The 19,851-nt window shown below is 42.6% G+C and overlaps 1 protein-coding gene across 1 annotated transcript in view; it reads right to left on the bottom strand.

Moving 5' to 3' along the window:
- LRP1B (LDL receptor related protein 1B) overlaps positions 1–19,851 on the bottom strand; it is a gene marked incomplete at both ends in the record, with an annotated part of 332,345 nt that overhangs the window by 237,708 nt on the left and 74,786 nt on the right. The window contains 2 exons of the mRNA XM_015412125.1: positions 10,098–10,342; positions 16,137–16,301. Coding sequence (XP_015267611.1) covers positions 10,098–10,342; positions 16,137–16,301 — 410 coding nt within the window. The remainder of the gene's footprint in view (positions 1–10,097; positions 10,343–16,136; positions 16,302–19,851) is intronic.

Genomic DNA, 19,851 nt, shown 5'->3' with positions numbered 1-19,851 from the left:
TAGGGCTCTTTCCAGACCTATTTAGGCCTTTCAGGGAGGGATCCTTAGGGCCAGGCCTGACAAGGGTTGCCAGTGCCAGTGCCAGGCTGGGGAATTCCTAGAGATTTTGTAGTGGAGTCTAAGAACGGCTGGGTCTGGGGAAGGGAGAGGCCTCATCTGATATAATGCCACAGAGTCCAGCCTCCAAAGCAGCCATTTTCTCCAGGGAGACAGATCTCTGCTGTCTAAACTTCAGTTGTAATTCTGGGGGTTCTCAAGGTCCCACTTGGAGGCAGGGCCGGCTCACCCACTAGGTGAACTAGGGTGCGGGCCGGCCCTTAGGGGCACCAAACAGGACCCGGCGCCCCCCCACCAAAGCTCCTCCAGCCCCTGCCAGAAGGACATGGAGGGGCGCAGCACAGGCAGGCACAGCAGTGTCCCCCCCCAAGCCCTTCCCGCAGGTTGAGTGAGAGGAAGGCAGTGAAGGTGCAACTCCACCCCCCAACTACAGAATCCGCTTTGAAGGCACTTTAAGGCCAGATGGGGTCAGTCCATATGACGGGATCCAGGGGGACAGAGAGTGGACTGAGAGTGGATCATTTGGGGGGCAGCCCCAGTCTCCAGAGTGGAGGTGTTCAGGCCCCACTGGGAGGTTGGCATCTGCACCTCGCCTAGGGTGCAGAAACACCTTGGGCCGGCCCTGCTTGGAGGTTGGTAACTCTAGGTCTAGCACCGTCTGGATAACTTGATACCACTTGACTTGCATGACTCAAAAAGGCCTGGCTGCTTGCTACTCTTCAACAGCAGCCACCCTATGAAAGCCAGTGTGGTGCAGCAGTCAGAGCTCAAAAGTATGGTCTGCAAGACCCAGGTTCAAATCCCCATCTTGCACTGGAAGCTGACCGGGTGATTTTGGACCAGTCATATACTTTCAGCCTAACCAACCTCACAGGGTTGTTGTGCAAATAAAAAGGAGAAAATAATGTAAGCTGCCTTAGTTCCCACTGTGGAGAAAGACTACCATAGACGCCAACCTCCAATCCATCTATTTCCTCCATGAGAACTACCTTTGCCAGCCTCCAGCTGGAGATTACCCAGAATTACAACTGTTGTCCAGGTGACAGAAATCACTTACCCTGGATAAAATGGCTGCTTTGGAGGGTTGAATCTATGGCCTTATACCCTGGTGAGGCTGCTCCCTAAGCCTCACTGTCCCAAGGCTCCACCCCCAAATCTCCAGGAATTTCCCAACCCGGAACCGACAGCCCTAAGGTGAGTTGATCTCTGTAGCTGGGAGATATATTGTGATTCCCAGAGGGCTGCAACTCCTGCTGTGGGGGAAGAGGAAGCAGGTGGGTAGCTGGGAGCACCACCATCATTGCTGCTGCTGCTGCTGTGCGGTGTGGGAGAGGAAGTAGGCAGGAAACTTGGAGAGTGATGGGGCCGAAAGTGAGAGTGACGGGGTGAAGGGCAAAAAGAAAGAAAGAGTGATGAAGTGGAAAGGCAGAAAAACAAAGAGAATGATGAGGGGCAGAAAGAGAGAGGAAGTAACATGCATGGGGAGAGATAAAGAGTAAGAAAAGGGGGGCAGAAAGGAGAAAGAGTATGAGAGAGGTAGGGGGAGAGGGGAGAAAACAAAGCTGTGAGGAATGGGATAACCATCTCACAAGTTTCTTGAGATTCCACTTGTTTCAGTATAAATCCCTATGACAAACAGGAGACTGTCCTGCTCCTGAAGGGGAAACCAGTCAGTCAGCTGAGCCTACAGGAGTGCTTCGGCATCCAGTCACCTTTCAGAGGGGGGGATGGAATGTTGGAGGGAAGTGCAGCAGCAGTTAGTTGAAATCTGCCTCAAAGAGAGTGCAGAAGGAGTTCCATTCTGCTTCAGGGAGACAGCAGTGATAGCTCAGGTCTGACTCAGCAGACAGAGGCCCAATCTGCATCTAGCATTTGCTCTGTTGTTTTACCAAACCCACACTGGAACCGTACTGACTGAAGAGTCACCCCTGAATGACCATAAAATGGCCATAAATCTATGCAGATAGTTCCACAAAACCTGGGAGATCAAACAAAGTGAAAGCAGCATGCAGTCTGGACACTGCCATAAAATCCTCAAGCAAAGTGAAAATGGCATGCAATGCAGAGGGTTACAATGTGGGTTTGGTAAAACAGTGTAGCAAATGCTAGATGTAGATTGGACTAGAGTGCATAGCAGTGTGGTTATGCTCTGTCTCTGGGAGAGAAGAGTACCTGACTATTAGGCCTGTCTCTGGTAAAGGGCAGACCTTGTACTATTTAGCTTAACTCTTGGGAAAGGGCAGGCTGGTGTGGGTGGAAGCCTTGTGTGTAAGCGGATCTAGCCTAGTGGCTAGGCATTAACGGCCGTTTTGTGCTTGGAAGCATTAAAGAAAATTCAAACCACTATCTGCAGCCACAAATAGCTTTAATTAATATGCCTCGGCCAGGTTTCCCTTCTGACTATCTGGAGAAATGTGTTGCTGATCTGTTTTTTGAACCAACCTGTAAATAAATATATCTTCTGTGTTGTTTCTATATAAATCCTACTTCAGTGATCTCCATGTTCTATTTGCACACCACAAAACTTATCTCATGGCAACACACCCATTCCTATACACTTGCTACTTTAAGAACATCTGGTAACTGAGGGGAAGGTCTATTGTTTAAAAACAAACCTGGTTCCACAAAATCATAGGAGGCTGCTTCTGTTCTGCAGAATGAGATAATAAGGCAGAATTCTTTTCATGACTTATCCACATTGGCCTCTAATCACTGAGACAGAGATCACAGGACTTATTACATCACTTGCTTCTGGCAAGTCCCCTGATGAGGATTTGATTCCACCAGAGTTGTTTAAGCTCTACCCTCATTGGTGGGCACCCATTTTAGCTAAGTTCCTTCAAGATGGAAACTAAGTATCGTAGTCCCAGTGTTCAAAAGTTCCTCCTCAGTGTTCAAAAGCAGACCCTCAGAACTACCATCCAATAAGCTTGCTCAATATAGCTGCCAAACTAAATACTTTTTACACGTTGGAGGAATGGGAGACCTCCAAGCGTACTATCCATCCTGAGCAAGCAGGCTTTAGAAAAGGGCAATGTCAAACTCCTTATCAACTAGCTCTTCAAAGTAAGGGCCCTACTAAATCTTTGTATGCAGCTTTTGTAGACTTGACAGCCGCCTTTGATTCAGTCGATAGAGAACATCTCTGGATGAAGTTGGCTGCTACACAAACAGATAAATGCCTATTGTTTCTTCTACAGGAACTTCACTCCAGCATCTTTGCGAAAATTAGGGTGAGTACCCCTGGTTCCTTAACAGAGCAAATTCCAATATCCAGAGGGGTAAAACAAGGGTGCATTCTGCACCCCCCCTTTTTAATTTGTATCTAAATGATATCATCCCTATGATCTCTGGACTGAGTTTGTTTTCCTTCTCTGGGCCCTCAGAAAATATCAGCCCTTTTATATGCTGATGACATGGTTCTAATCTATTTTACATGCATAGGCCTCAGAAGGCTGCTATACAAATTAGTTGACTTCTGCAAAGAAGAGGCCTTAAACATCAATTATTCCAAGATCAAAGTCTTTAGGAAAAGGCCCCATAGGTTTAAGTGGACCATAGATGGAATTACCATAGACCAATGCAGAACTTTCAAATATTTGGAGTAACCTTCAGCAAAACTTTATCATGGCAATAATTATATCTAGTCTTAAGATCAATAGGTACTATTCTGAAATTTTACTATACTAGGTCTGCAGTCAGACATGCCATTTGGTACAGACAGGAAGTGCTCCTATTTCATCCATTGGTATTTGGCACAGAGTTGCTTGATCACACATCCTGTTTTGCTGCAGGCTGAGCCCATCGCTGTGTGATCAGGTGGCATGGATGGGCGAGTTTGTTTGGTTCTTTCCCTGATTTTGCACATGTGCATAAATGACAGTGCAGTTTTTTGCACATGTACTTTACAACTTTTGGGAATTGAGTCACCGCTGTCACAGCTGGGGACAATTATGTGGTTATGAGCATATCGCTAAGCAGGAAAAGATGGCACCGAGCTGGGATGGATTCAGCAGTCCATCCATGACCCATCAGCAAGTGTTAGGACTGGACTTTTCTAGGTGTCTTTTAACTCCATTTCTGTGGTGGGAAAGCACGGGTTGCCAACAACTGCTGGACCTTTCCCAGATGTTGCAGTCTGATTGTGTACTTTAAATATGTCAGGCATTCACAGCTAAGGCGAATCTAAAGGCACATCTGACCGTAGGCAAAAGGAGGTTTTCTAATAGATCCAGCATTGAAGTTATATCAAAGCAAAGGTATCCCTCAACTTCTATATGGTTATAGCAGTTTGGGGCTGGAATGATTGTCTGATTACAAAACTAGAATCTATCCAAAATCTTTTTAAAGGAGCATTCTGGCTCTGCCTAGGGTATTCCTGTAGCTTCAATGCAATGTTGGTTCCTGCGACACTTCAGACAGACTCCAGTTAGGAAATCTGTATATTACTGGTGGAGCTAACTGCACAGTTCCTTTTAAGAATCTCCTAATATGTCTGTTGGCAGCAATGGTATGCAGCTTCTTGCTGTTTGCCTTTTTAAGGTATTTGGTCTCAAACCCTGCTTCCATTCCTCATGTAGGAACATAACATCCATATGGGATGGTTTGAGTGGATCCATCTTTCTTCCCATGTCCGAATTTTTGAAGGCAGGCCAAGTATAGTTGTAAATACACTTAGTTGCTGGTCTCCTTGCTTGAACTATAATATCCACAATTTCCTTAGGGAAACCAGCTCTTTCTAAATCTGCCCACTCAACCTCCATGTCATTAGTTGGATCCAGGCTGGATTTGGGTGAAGAATTGGACCTTGAGTCAAGAGATCCCACTTGACAGTTAGCCACCATGGAATGTACACTGACATCCTCACCAGTTCCAAAAACCATGGGCATCATGGCTAAAACGGAGCGATGAAGACCACCTCTGCTCTCTCCTTCCTTATCTTGTTCAGCACCTTGCTAATTAGAGGAGTTGGAGTAAATGCATATAGTAGACTGCTCGACTACTGATGTAGAAGGGCATCCTCACCCTCTGTTTGGGGTTTGAAGTATCTTGACAGGAATCTGGATACCTGTTTATTGTTGGACAATGCTAACAATCCATTATCAGCATTCCAAAGCAAACTGTGACTTCCTGAAAGGTGTCATGGTTCAGAGCCCATTCTTCTGGATCCATGTCTTTCTCGCTTAGCCAATCTGCTTGAGTATTCACAAGTCGTATGTGTTGTGCCTTCAGAACTGTCAGGTGTAATTCCACCCATGGGAGAAGAAGCTGAGCTTCATTGTAGAGAGGAGCTGCCTTGGTGCCCCCTTGATGGTTGATGTGAGCTTTTGCTGTCATGCTGTCAGTCCTCACCAAGACCTACTTGTCTTGTAATAAGTTGTGAAAGGCAAACAGAGCTAGTCTGATTGCTCTTAACTCTAGTCAATTTGTGCTGTTCAGCCTCTCTGCAGGTGTCCATTTGTCTTGCACCATGTGTTCCAGGCACCGTGCTCCCCACTCCCTTCTGCTGGCATCTGTGGTCACTAGTATGTGAGACTACTGTAGGAAGCTCACCCCTTTCATCATGTTTTCCTGAGGAGTCCACCATTTCAAGGATTTCCTGAGAACTGAAGTTACCTGAATCCACTTGTAATTTATTTTGATGATGTCTTTTTGGTGAGGTAAAAATGCCCATTGCAAGTGTCTTGCATGGAAAAGAGCCCATGGAATAAGGTCTGTGGCTGAAATTAGGAGACCAAGAATTTGAGATAGATGCATGAGATCCACTAACTTCTGCTTGCAATTTTGTAAAAATTATTATCTCTACTATCTTTTGCTGTTTTTCCTCTGGAAGGAACACTTTCCCCAGTGCCATATTTATCCTAGCTCCCAAATGGACTCGGTCCCTGGATGGGGTAAGATGGCTTTTTTGTAAATTTATCAGGAAACCATGCACCAAGTTGGATTGTGGTTCAGGTATCACTGATCACCGAGTCAACATCCTTGACTCTGATCAGGATATCGACCAGGTAAGGGTAAGATTAGATCCCTTGTTGCCTCAGGACAGCTATTAGTGTCACAATAAGCTTGGTGAAGACTCTCAGAGAAGATAAAAGGCCAGATGATAAGGCTTTGTATTGATAATCTTGAGCCTGGAACAAAAAATGCAGGAACTGTCTGGAAGATTGGTGGATGGGGATGTGTAAATAAGCTTCCTTGAGGTCCAGGGATGTTAAAAAAATGTTATGTTGTACAATGTGAAGGGTAGAATGGAGTGTCTCCATGTGAAACTTGCATTTCTTTACCCACAGATTTAGGCCTCTCAGGTTGAGAATTGGTCTCCAATCACCTGATTTTTAGGGAATGATAAAGAGGATTCAGTAGACTCCCTGGAAGTGCTGATGAGAGGGAACCAGTTCTGTTGCTCCAATGGAAAGGGGGTGCTGGATTGCCTTCAAAAGTAAGAGCCGTTTCTGTTCTTATTTGGGAATAGGAGATGGGATGAAACAATGTGGAGGGGGAAACAAAAATCTATTTTGTTTGATAATTAAGAGAACCCACAAATCAGTTGTCAACCTTTTCCAAACATGGGCAAAGTTCTGGAGTCAGGCTCCTAGCAGGTAGTCAGGCAGTGGGTCTTTTGCTAGAAGCATTCCTGTCTTGCTTTTTGGCTGGGAACTGTCTGTGCTGAAACCTGGGGCAGTAACTGAAGGCACAACTACTTCTGAAGTCCCTGGCCATTGTGCCTCTTGTGGAGGTCCTGTAGTTATAAAAAGAATGAAAAGTTTTTCCCTTTGTGTTTTTGTCCCTAGGAACAGAAGGTATGACTTTCTTCTTCTCTTTAGTTTCTACTAATACTTTGTCTAGTGCTCTTTCCCCAAAAAGCAATCTACTAAAAAACTTCTCTGCAGACAGATTGGATTTATATAAGGAGGTCTCCCTTTCAGTGTTTCAGCCACAAATTTATTCTGACCACCACATTTACTGCTTGTGCTATAGCACAAAATTGCATGGTGTCTTGTGGTGCATCTGCTGCAAATTCAGCCACTCTCTTGATTTTAAGGAGAGACCTCTTAAGTATCAGAGGACATGTCTCCATATCCAGAAGGAGACTATCTGCCCAGATTATGATTAGTCTGGTAAAATTGGATAGAACCACTGAAACCTTAATTGTGAGTGAAGATGCTTCATGTGATTCTTTTAAGAGCTGTTTCATTTTTCATGTCCACCAGATCTTTAAGTATGTTGTCCCCATCTTTAGGCAGGATGGCTCCTGAATAGAGAGTGAACACAAGAGCATCTACTAAAGGGACCCTAAGATCTTCCAATGATCCCTCTGGTAGTGTGTAAATTTTTTGACAAGGCTTGTCAAAGAGTTGCCATTGCCAGGGAAACCTCACTCTGCTCTTAATACATCATCAAAATTTTCTGGGAATGGGCAGACTGACAACCCTTTAGATAATTTCATAAATCCTCTTCCATCCAGTTTGGTGGAGGTTGATGAACTTGGGTTCTCTGGAACATCCAATTGTTAATTTAAAGTAAATATGGCCTTTTAAAATAGCCTTTGGTAATGTTCAGGTTGGAAGAGTCTGGAAGAACAGTCCTTAGAGTCAGAATCCTTCCCTTACCATTCTCCTTATCTGAACTAGATGATAAAAAGAGGTTTTATATGAATGCAACTCCTTCAGAATCTGATCCTGATCCTGTTTACTCTTTGGTGGTGTCTTTTAGGGACAGCTGTAATTGACCACCTGACATATCTCCCGGTGAAAGATGAAGATCTATCGTCTTTATCCACCATCTCCCTGAGATGTGAGTGTTTTAAATTTACCAGTTTTTTCAATTGTTTTGGCCTGGGAGGATGTAAATTTTCCTCAGAGGAGGATGACCTAGGTGAGGGTGAGGGAGAACCTTTCCCCCCTCTAAGTCAATTTTGTCCCTGGGGGCCAGGCACCCTCTGCATATCCCTGGTTCCAGCTCCAGCACCATCTATTGCCCCTGATAACCACCACCCCTGACATGCTTGTGGGTGGGAACATCACTTGAAATTGAGGCATGTAGGACAACGTCCAAGAATGTAACACTTAATCTGCTGTGGCTGGGATAAAAAGAGTGGGTAAAAATGGTGTGGCTGCCATACTGGGGTTTCCTGTGCTTGCTGGGTAATTCTGAAAAGCTGGGATGGCCTGGGAGAAGGGAAATGCTCCCATGAAGGAACCACTCAATCTTTTCTCTGTACCAGTGAACTCATGCCCTTGCTGCTCATGGGAGGGCAGAATCTCACCTCTAGTGCCGTGGAACATTCCCCAAAGACCCAGAAGTTTCTAAGTCCATGCAGGGAAATTCAGCCATGGTAGCCTCCATGTGGTCAGTGGGCATTTGTACAAGCCTTAGTGAGGCTTGAGTCACCAGCAGCAAAGAGGCTGGGGAGAGACCTGAAGCTTTGGGCCTTCCTGCCTTGCTCAGGGTCATAGTCACAACAGTCATGCCCTAGATCTGCCATTCTCCTGTCCTGAAGCTTCATGCAGGAAAGGCTTGTCCTTAGGATAATCTCATCTTTAGAAGGAATATTTCCTTCCTTCCATCTCTTGGCAAATACAATTCTTGCTGCAGTTAACATTTGCATTATTAAGTATATCTCTTTTTTCTTAAATGTATCTGGTATCACGTTTAACAAGCAACATTCTGGGGTCAATACAAAAATTTTCCCTATTGTTTTATCAACAATTTCTTTTACCATGAGCCAATATTTTTTTTGTTTTACTGCATGACCACCACATACGGTAAAAAGTACCGATTGAATGTTTACATTTCCAACAATTTTCCCTATTTTCCCATTAAATTTATCTTAAAACTGTTTGATATAGCAGAAATGGAGAAACTAACGTGTATCATTGAAGATAAGAGTATAGAGAAATATGAAAAATATTGGTCTAGCTTTTATAACTGGTTGAAAGAATCAAAATATGGTACAATTTAAGGAATAAGGCTTGAGTGTGCATTTATAATATTAAGTAGAGATACTTATGTAAAGCTAACAAAGATATCTGCATATATGCAAATTTGTTAAGTAGAAGGTGCTTTTGTGTGTATATGGAAAAACCCTATAAAGAATTTTTTTTTTAAAGGAAAGGCTTGTCCTTTAACAGATCTTTGTTTTTCTTAGATCCTGCCCTAGAGACTCTCTTAGACTTTTCCTCTTCAATGCTGAGGAGATCCAGGAATGGTAAGTCATCTATTAATTAGCCATAAAAGAAATACTAGGCTTGAGCATCCTGGTGGAGCTGCAAGGCTATCAAAACTTGAAAGGCAGCATTGCTCTGATCCAGGAGAGTTCTACAAAATTTGCATAGTTCTGCCTGGAGTTAGAGGACCCGTTCCCTAACCGGTATGGATGACTTCCCCCACTGAAGGAGAACCCTGCTATTTTCAGTGGTAGTATGTAAAAGGCAGAAACATATTTGTGATTGTCCCTTCCCCTGAAATCATAAAAAGTTCCTTCCTTTCTCTAGCCCTTATAATCCCCAGTAAAAACAACCTGTAAACATCTTCCTAACTCCACTATTTCTCTATCAAAAATAATGGCCATAAAGAGGTTCTAGAGTCAATGTAGTGTATGTCATACCAACATAGCCTAAAACCACATTGTTATTGTTCTGACCTGATGCTAAAAGCTTCTAAGTATGTTCTCTGATTTTCAGTTATTTGTTGGTAATACTTCACTGAAGCAGATGCAAAGGACAGTTAATTCAGTGTTTATTGTTTTAGTGATCTTTATAGTGCAATAGTTTTAATGTGTCATTTAGCCAACAATAATACTCCTCACAAATTCTCATTTTATGTCTGTATATACACCACTAAATGGGACATTTCAAGAGATACACACATATTGCCAATATAACAAGCAAAAGCCATAATAAATTATTATTAACAGAAGCAGCTAAGATATATCCATTGAACAAAAATGTTAATTGTAAACAAAAAGACTGAAACATAAACCATTTAATAAAAATATAGATTCTGAAATTCTAGTGATAGTACTAAAAGCTTTCATTTACCTTGTGGTTGACGACTTGGGTGATAGATCTGAAGATCAAAAGGCTGTGCACTAGTTTTTTGTATTACACTAACATTTTGACCTGTCCATTTGTTGGCTTTTGACAATGTGTTTGTCCTCCAGTCTGTCCAATATACTTCACTCCCATATAAAGAGACAGCAAAGGGGTGGGAAAGATATTCATGGCCTCGTATAATTTCAATCATGTCAGTTCCATCATATAGTGCCGAATAAATAGCATCTGATCTGAAACACAACCCAAAATGGGAATTATTTTTTTTTAAAAAAAGAGAACCATAAAGTAATGTAATACTGAAATCACAGCTAATGCAAAAAAGTCTAAGAACATAATTATGACCTCAAAACAATATTAGACAAATTATGAGCAATTATACAACCCATGAAAATACTACATTTTCCTTAGAAAAATGTTGTGAATTCAAAAGTTTTTCCCCCTAATTATTACTGGTAAAGTGTCAAACCATGCTATGGTCAATGTGTTAGTCAATGACGGCGACAAAAATCTGTGACCGTGACTAAAATCTATCATCTGACTGGTTTGTGGGCCTCTACAACATACAAGCACCTGAGCTGTGAGACGTGGATGCCTTCATGCAAGCCCTACGCCACCAGATCAAAGACCAACTTGAACTAGAGAAGGCTCGTACCCACCTCCATGGCCTGAGGAAGGGCAGTCAATCTGGACCTGTTCTCCAGATGCCAGGTCGTCCAAAACAATTCATTAAAACATAACTACTAATAATTAAAATTAAAATTACTGGTTTAAATTACCTACTGGCCACTCGGCAAATAGTTTCTTATTTCAGTGCAAGCTGGGCTCATACCAGAGAAGGTGGTGGTAAGATCTGATTAGGATAAGTCAGTCCCTCTTGGCGCCCATAATGTGAAAGCACCAGGAATCATTTGAAGCAGGGGAGGCCAATGTTGTTACAATGTTGTAGGCATTTGGGGGCCCGGCCCTGCCCCACAACCTCCCCACCTGCCAGCAGCCCCGCAGGCTCCATCCTGGGCTGGCGGTCCCAAGCTGGTAGCGCAGGGCAGCCACGGCATGAAGCGGTGCAAGGCAGCCAGGCCAGCGGGCTGGCAGGTGAGACGGGGGCCAGGAGGCTTTGGGTCCTGTGGCTGAACCTGCAACTACAGAAATTTCTCCCCTTCTCTCTCCAGTGCAAGATTGCAGACCTCTCTTGCTTGCATGCACCTGTGCCCTCATCGCTGAGGAAGCTGGCCGCCACGGAAGAGAGAAACACAGCACTCCCTCAGCTTCCCCTCCTGGGTTTTCCCTTCAGCTCCCGCCTTCTCAGATCAGCTTGGTTGCACCAACACCGGGCACACACAGGCCACCAGCAGCAGCAGAGCAGCCATCTCTGTCCCGTCTGCTTGCCCACCTCTCCAAGTCTGAGAAGTGTTGCAGCAGAAAGCCCCCCTGCAGGATGGTGGGTGGGGGTGTGACAAAGGCAAAGTCACTGTGGAAGCACGGAGTCAGCCAGGAAGAAAGAAATACAGAACCGAAAAGGAGCCCGCCACTTTCACCGTAGTTCCCTGCACTCCACACAGCCAATGCGGTTGCGGGAGAAAGGAGAGGAGGAGGGGTTAGGGTTAGATTGACTTCCACTTACACCCACCCTCCACAATAGGGGAAATAACCCTGTTCCTGCCTGTGAGTGTGAGTTTATTTTATTTTTATTTTATCAGTGCCCCCTGACTTATTTAAAGGCCCCCTGGATTAAGAAATCCTGGCTATTGGCCTGACTGCCTCAATCAATGGCCTAGCGGAACACCTCCATTTTACAGGCCCTGCAGAAATGTAGTAAGTCCTGCAGGGCCCTGATCTCAGTTAGGAGCAATGTTCCCTCTAAGCTGTGGAGTCTTGTGAGCAAAAACTCTACTTTGTGAGCGACTAGCATTAAAGTTGTGAGCGAGTGATTTGGCTGCTGCATAAATTAGTTTGCTCTGGAGCCCTCCTTCCTGAGCTAAGACAAAAATGTGTGAGCCGGAGGCTAAAAAACTGTGAGCTAGCGCACCCTAACTCAGCTTAGAGGGAACACTGGTTAGGAGCATGTTCCACCAGGCTGGGCCCAGGGTTGAAAAAGCCCTGGCCCTAGTCAAGGTGAGGCAACGGGAGAAGGCCTATGGACCCTTTCTCTTTTTCTCTCCCTCTGTTATTTTCCTCTTCTGTAAATCTACAGAATGCTGCTATAAAACTGGCTGCTCCAATTAGATGAAAAGTGGTCAACTCATTCTATTGTCATATTGCACTTGGAAACAATTGAGTTTATTGTAATTTGTAATGTGGGGAGTTTAGCACCGAGGTTAGATGTATTAGGATTTATTATGTGTTCTGTTTTGGGAGCTAGTACTTTTGATTTAGGAACTCACTGAGAATTGATTTTGGGAGGGTTATTTGGGTTTTTGGAGAGAATTTATCGTCTTGGAGAGAATTTATCGCTTTATTACAAGAATAAGAAGATGAAATGAAAAAATGAACCTTGCCTTAAAAAAATCTTTGTTGCATAGCTAAAATAATGTAGTTAAATAATATTTGGATTGTATCGGATTCCTTTCACATAGAATTATTCTTTTTTTCTTTTTTGATGGTAAGGATAAATGATTCCTTGCAAATCAAAGTTAGCTGAAAGTTAACACCATGTTTGTAATAAATAAATAAATGTATTAGTTTATCTCAACTCCAAATCCAGATGAAAACAGTTCACCCATGAATAGTTGTTACAAGAATAAAGAAAACAATGTTTATTTTAAAGGTTATCTTGTTTTACTTCCTGGTTATTGTTTTTGGTGCTTAATATCATTATTCCAAACACTTAAAAACAGTTGAAAGCCATGGAGTTAAAGAGCATGTATTTAAAAATAAGCACTCCAATCCTAAATATGTCCACTAGCAAGGAAGACGCAATGAAAAGGGGATTATATACTAACAATTATACTTATGATAATGCTGTAAAGCAACTAATACTGTGTATGAAATAAGGCTTAAACATGCATTGGCTGAATGTAGGATCTCTTTGCACAATTAATATGGAAATGAACACACACGTTTATTCTTTATCCAGACATCCACCCTCAAAATTCACTTCTATTGTGGGAATATTGCACTTTCTTAACCGCTAGGTAGGGGATATTTGGTACACGGAAAAATCTTTTCCCATACAGTGCATCTATTACTATTATGATTTCTCCTTGAACTATCTAGAGATTTTAGGGACACAATATTTCCTGTGATGTTATCAGTGATTAGCCCAATTGCTCATTTACCATTTGGTACATGGAAAACAATCCATTTTCTCCCACATAGTGCATCCATTGCTATTATGATTTCTCCTTGGAATATATAGAGATTTTAAGGTCACCAACTGAATATTCTCAGTGATGTCATCAGAGATGAGTACAATTGGTCATTTACTTTTTCTATTTTTGTGATATTCCACTTTGCATAGGATTTGTAGCACAATCCTATGCTTAATTATTCAGAAGTAGATCTCATTATATTCAGTGGCAGGTCTGTAGCTACAGTGGTGAAAAAAGGGGCGGCATTGCATCAATCATTTGTCATACCCTTCTAATCAGCACTAAGGGTTGGTGTGAAACCTGTCACAAGTCTTTCTTCTGCCAATGCAGGAGGGCATTTCCCTCCGTCCTCCCTCCCCTGCTTTGCCAATCAGGGAGTGTAGTAACTGGGGTCTATTTTATTTTTTTATTTGCTTATTTTGTGTTTAGTTCCTTGCAGAAGCCCAGTGCTTAGTTTCACATCCTTGAGTTTGAGAAACCCAGATAAGACCACCGGCAGATCATCAGCTTTTGTTGCCTAGCACTGACAACACAAAGACTGGTTTGTTTTTTTTAACTTTTTACTTAGTAGGAAGGCCTTGGACAGCTGAAACTGACTGGGGTTCCCCTGCAATGGCCAAGCATGTGAATATCAATTAGTTTAGTTGTCAATTACATCTGTCAAATACTTTATTTACCTATGCCAAATTCCCTGATTGGTATTGGGATCAGATGAACCTGATTGCTAGTTCCAATTGGTAATTAGTGCCTATGGTCAGGTGTCCCCAGTAGTGGTTAAAAATGAAGTCTTTCTCTATCTTCTTTGTTTAATTGGAGACCCTTAGCTGGTTATGCTACAGGGTACTATTGTTTTTCCATCTGGGACAACCCCGAACCTCTGCTGGATAGATTGAGATTTGGTGGTCTGCCCTGCTGAGCTGCTGTAAACAGATTGATCTTTATTTGTGCTTCAAGAATTTCAGTGGATAACTGGTGCGGTAATAACAAAGGTATTGTAGCTAAGGATATTAAAAACCTTTTTTATTTTCTGTTCACATAGTATGTTGGTATTGCTTTGTACATATTATGTTGGTATTGCTTTGTTGGTATTGCTTTGGGGTTTGCAGAAGGCTTTTTCTAGTTGCCTTTTTTTGGCCCTACCAATATTGTATGTGTGTGTGGAACTCCTGACTCTCTCTCGAGAGGGGTTGGACTTCTATTTAAAGTCCTACAGGAAACGGAACTCCTGACTCTCTCTCGAGAGGGTTTGGACTTCTATTTAAAGTCCTACAGGAAACAGGGTTGACCTTGCATTCCTGGATGAAGCAGGTCTGGTGGCAGCCTACTATGGTTTAGGAGCAAGAGGAACTTGACTCCTGATTTTGTTAATATTGGTCTAAAGTGCTCTGTCCAACAGGAGCTCCAGCCCAACCTCCTGCCAGTGTGGCAAGGGAGTGTTTGAGGCCTGGTGATAACAGCTGGGTCATTGCATTACAGGGAGGGAGTCTCCCTTCCTTCTTCTCCCTCCCTGACTTTCCCTTTGCTTCTTCAACAAAGCAATTGCTCCTGCATGCTCTGAAGCATATGACCCAGTCTTTTTCATGCCAGCCATGATTTCTCCTCATCAGCAGCCCATAAGGTAGGAGCTTTTTCTTTTTGCTTTATTGTTGCTTGGGGGGTGTTAAAAGGTGATTGGAAACAGAGGGGCTGGGCAGCAGCCGCCGCCTCTATATTCTACCTTTCACAAGTGGACTTGTGACCATTTTACAGTGTGTACAGGAACCTGATTTGCTGTTCTGGCCCTTGAAAATGGTTGCCGAGAGGAAGAACTCTGCACCACAAGCCTACAGTGGCTCAGGGCATCTCAACATTTTAAAATCACTGTGTACAACATTTTGTACAAGGTAATAAAAGGTAATGGAAAAAACAAAGTATTTCTTTTTACCAGAGTAAGCAAATTGAAATGGAAAAGGGAGTTGTTGAAGAAGAGGAAGTAGAATCAAAGAAGAGGACCCAAATGGAAGAGTGCGTCTAGAAAAGAAAGAGACTCTACTGAAGGGAAAGGGGCCCCTGGTTTTAGCTTTTTGCCCAGGGCCCATACAAACTTGTAAGTAGCACTGCTTTCAGGTAGAAATACTCTTTGTAAAAAAATGAAGGACCTGAGGTAAAAAGTGTGACTCCTGTCATAAATCTTCCAAGGGTGAATATTCTATGCAATTGGCTAGAACAGAATTAGTAGTTAGCAGGGCTGAAGAGTTCTGATTTTAAAAGCCTGAGGGGGTGGGGGTGGTAACATCATGTTGGAGTAAAGCAAGAGTGAAAGAGATTAAGGAATGAAGGGGTAAAAATGATATTGTAACAGACGCAGAACTGCTTACAACATTGTTTTCATTTTTAAAAATTCAATTTCTGCACTGCTTGGCATAGCATCTGATACTTTTTGCACTTTCCAACTTTTGTAATCCTAGTCCTATTGCATTGCTTATTAGGTCTGTCATGCTACTTGATTACATTGTTTTATGCCATGTAATCCATTTTGACTCTCAAGAAGAGAACTGGTAAATTCTTTATTATTCATTTAGGTGCAATCCTAAACTGGTCTATATTTGACAGTATTTCCTATTTTACCCAATGAAGCTTACTCCCAGGGAAGTGTTAGAAGTATACCCAAAGACATATAGAAAAGGATTAGCATACCTAACATATATTCTGAAAGAAATGCAAAACTAATTTTTACCTAGCATCTGTCCAAACAATTCGTTTTTCAAAGTGATCAACAGTGAGTCCATTAGGCCATGCTCCACTATCCATATCCTTATATATGATCCTTCTTCCTGCTCCACTCATGGAAGCAGATTCAATGCGAGGAAAGTTAGCATCCCAGTCAGTCCAAAACAAAATTCTGAATGATACAAAGAAAAGAAACAAAATAAAACTTACACCAGAAAGAGAAACAAATAAGCAAGAGACATCATTTAAAAACAGTAACAACTTATTTGTAGTTTTGGCATAGGTGAAATATTGTAGTTATGATAATACTAACTAAGGATGGGCACAAACTGGGAAACTGGTGGTTCATTGGGGTTCGTGGTTCATTTGATTAAACAAACCATGAACCACAAACTTAAACAAACCTAGCAGAACTGGGAGAGTTACAAGTTCTTTCAGAGCTGTTCTCTCAACAGCATCCCTCAAAAGAGCTCTCAGCCCCACCTACTTTTACAGGATATCTGTTGTGGGGAGGGGAAAAGGAAAGGAGATATAAGCCGCTCTGAGACTCCTTCAGGTAGTGAAGGGTGGGGTATAAATCCAATCTCTTCTTCTTCTTCTGGCTGAGTGGCCCAACTTGGAGGTAAGCTCCAAAGGCCGTGGGCTGGTGATGGGCTCTGATGCTATTTAAATGTATTTATGTATTTATTTCAATTTTTATCCTGCCCTCCCTGCCAAAGCAGACTCAGAGCTCATTTTCGGGTGGCCCACTAGACCTATTTAAATGCCTTCTGAACCCAAGAATGGGTGTCCCACGAACCTCCATGAAAAACATGGATGTTTGTGGATGGATTGTGGGAGACACATTCTCCCGAACCCCTGGTTCGCGAACCACGAACTGGCCTGGTTCATGCTCAAACCAGGGCTTGTTTCAGGGTTCATGCCCATCCCTTATACTAACTAGTAAATGAACCCACACCAAATATAGTAGAACAATCTCACATACACCCACACACCAGATGCATATATTTCATATAACTATACCTATGAAACTATCTTATTAAGATAGAACACAAATCATTGAAGCTACCAAAAAAGGAAAATTCTCATATTTGATAAATGTAAACTGAGTGATATTTTGTTGTATTGTTTGGAGTGACATTTGTAAGTTATGTGGTTGTAAACATTGCTGAAAACTATAATTTTATTCTTCTGTGTACCTCAAAAGAATGCATATTCTAACCAACTTATATTTGTTCAGTAAAACACATAATGGCTTATGTTTCATTCTTCTCTTTGTCCAGCCATGCCTGACTCAAATTCAATACACATGATATCTGTCTAAACAGATACATTTAATATTATTCAATGTACCAAAGGAAATGCAAATTATTCAACAGGTAAGGAAGCACCAGAAAACAGCACTGTTGAAAGTATTAATGGACAGCACACACACCCTACCTACATATCAGTCTGCAGCAGAATTAAAAATGAACATAAACCACATCCTGAGTTGTTTCTGGTAGAAAACAGGTGCTCCTATTCCCTTGTGTAAAGTAATTGGCTGCAGTAAAAGTGCTGAAGAAAATGGTAATTATATTGCCCCTGGTGACCACAGATGCAATGGATCATGTTTATGGCATCAGGAATCCCATGATTCCTGATGGCCCCAGATATGCTGTGCAGCATCAATAGCTTGCCAATGCCTCTTCCTCTGTCCACCATGTTCAGGTAAACTGGGGAAATGGAAAGTGGCAGCAGAAAACGTGCTAGGGAGTAGTTGAGAGAGGTAAACCAAATGCAACAGAGGTTGCACCAGTACTGGAATTCATTTGAAATAGACTGGGAAGAATTAAACCATTTTAATAAGATGCCTAACTACTTACCCAGTAGACCCTACCTTATCATTAGGTGATAATGCTTATAGAGGGGACAAGATCTTTTTACTTTTCTCCTGCTGGATACATGAGTAAAAAGATTATATTGGTTATCAATACATTCCATTCCCCCACCCCCTTAGAATGCTCTCTGTCTTGTAATATTGTAATATTAAACCAGTACAGATATGGGCTCTTTACATTCTAGTGTCAAGGTAAGAGTGAGTAGTGTTACAATGTAATCAATGCTAAATGAATGTAGATCTACATGTACCGTGGGCACGTGACTGTATACTAGTGACTAGTAAATGGACATGTGAATGGACGAATATTAATCTATATATCTAATTCCCAACATGGTCCCCTGCATGTGGATACTTATTTCCACAGATCAGGGGCACATGGAGGGAAAAGAGATTATCCTGCACATTTGGGGCACCCCCCCAGCTGTGCAGAAAAATCTAAAAAAAATTTTTAAAGGATACGGGGATATTTAAATCCCCCCAAAAGTACAACAGCTTTTCTGCTCATGCGCAGAGAAAGGACTTTCCAATGACGAGGAGCTTTCTCTCTCCTTGGAAAGTTCTGAGCAGGCGACTGCCCTTAGCAACAGCTTTCCTAGCGATGAGGGCTTTGCAGGCTTTCCCACTTTTGGGAATTCGGGAGCAAAGAGGGATGGAAAGCAGTGGGTGGCTTTATGGCTGAGCCTACACTGGCTCAGCCTCCCAGGCACTGCCACCACTGCTGGTCTCAGGGGAAAAGGAGGGAAATAAGAAGGGGTGATTGCCTTGGGGGGGGGAAGAGAAAGGGAAATATGGGGGTATTTGCTTGGGGGGGAGAAAGAAGGGGGTTGGCTTGCAGGGGGGAGAGAGAGATCAACTTGGTGGAGGATTGTAAAGAAAAAGGATGGACTGGCTTGGGGAGAGAAAGAAAGCGAGAGAGGGAAGGAAGCAAAGGTGGGGGAATGCCTCCTCCCCACAAATTTCTTGCGGGTCCACCCTTGTTGTGAATAATTCTGAATGCATTCTTTCCAGTAAATCTTTCATGATTTGGTAGTTACTTAAGGTTCAATTTATTATCTACTCCATTTGGAAGCCAAATTATCCCTTTTATTAAACTGCAAGGATGGGCCAAAACAGACATGATCAATGCTCCCTCTAAGCTGTGGAGTCTTGTGAGCAAAAATCCTACTTTGTGAGCTACTGGCATTAAAGTTGTGAGTGAGTGATTTGGCTACTGCATAAATTAGTTTGCTCTGGAGCCATCCTTCCTGAGCTAAGACAAAAATGTGTGAGCCAGAGGCTAAAAAACTGTGAGCTAGCTCACAGTAACTCAGCTTAGAGGGAACACTGGACATGCCATGAGAGATCTGTGAACAGGATACTCCATGATTTTCAAAAAGCTATTCCGCTGTCCAAAGTGATTAATTTGAAGGTCAGCAAAGGATTGCTGGGTGCAAGGGTGCTGTCTCCCCTTCAGTGCTTCTTTGATGATTTAGAATAGCCATATGTGTGCCTTCAATGGTCTCTTTATTTATTTAGGATATTTCCATGCTACCGATTCAGAGTCCTGCTCAAGGTGGCTTGCAATTAAAATGTCCAAATATTAAAAACAAGCCATTGGACAGCATAAAAGCTATCCATAAAACTGTGGCAGTCCATTAAAAAGCTGTTAAGATAAAAATCACTAATGAAATGCTTCAGGAAAACAAGATGTGTAAGTGCCAATCGAGCCTTACATGGGTGAGGTACCATCACAGAAAAAGCTCTCTAGTCACTAGCTGCTCACCTCTGAAGGTGGGGGCATGGACAGCAGCGTTTGAGAGGCAGATCTTAACTAGTGGGCTGGGTAGTATGGGAGGAGATG

The sequence above is a fragment of the Gekko japonicus genome, unplaced genomic scaffold, assembly GCF_001447785.1.
Source record: "Gekko japonicus isolate JY-2015 unplaced genomic scaffold, Gekko_japonicus_V1.1 scaffold2043, whole genome shotgun sequence".
NCBI classification, from domain to species: domain Eukaryota; kingdom Metazoa; phylum Chordata; class Lepidosauria; order Squamata; family Gekkonidae; genus Gekko; species Gekko japonicus.
The sequence above is the reverse complement of the archived record's forward strand: the minus strand, read 5'-3'. Positions and strand labels throughout refer to the sequence as shown.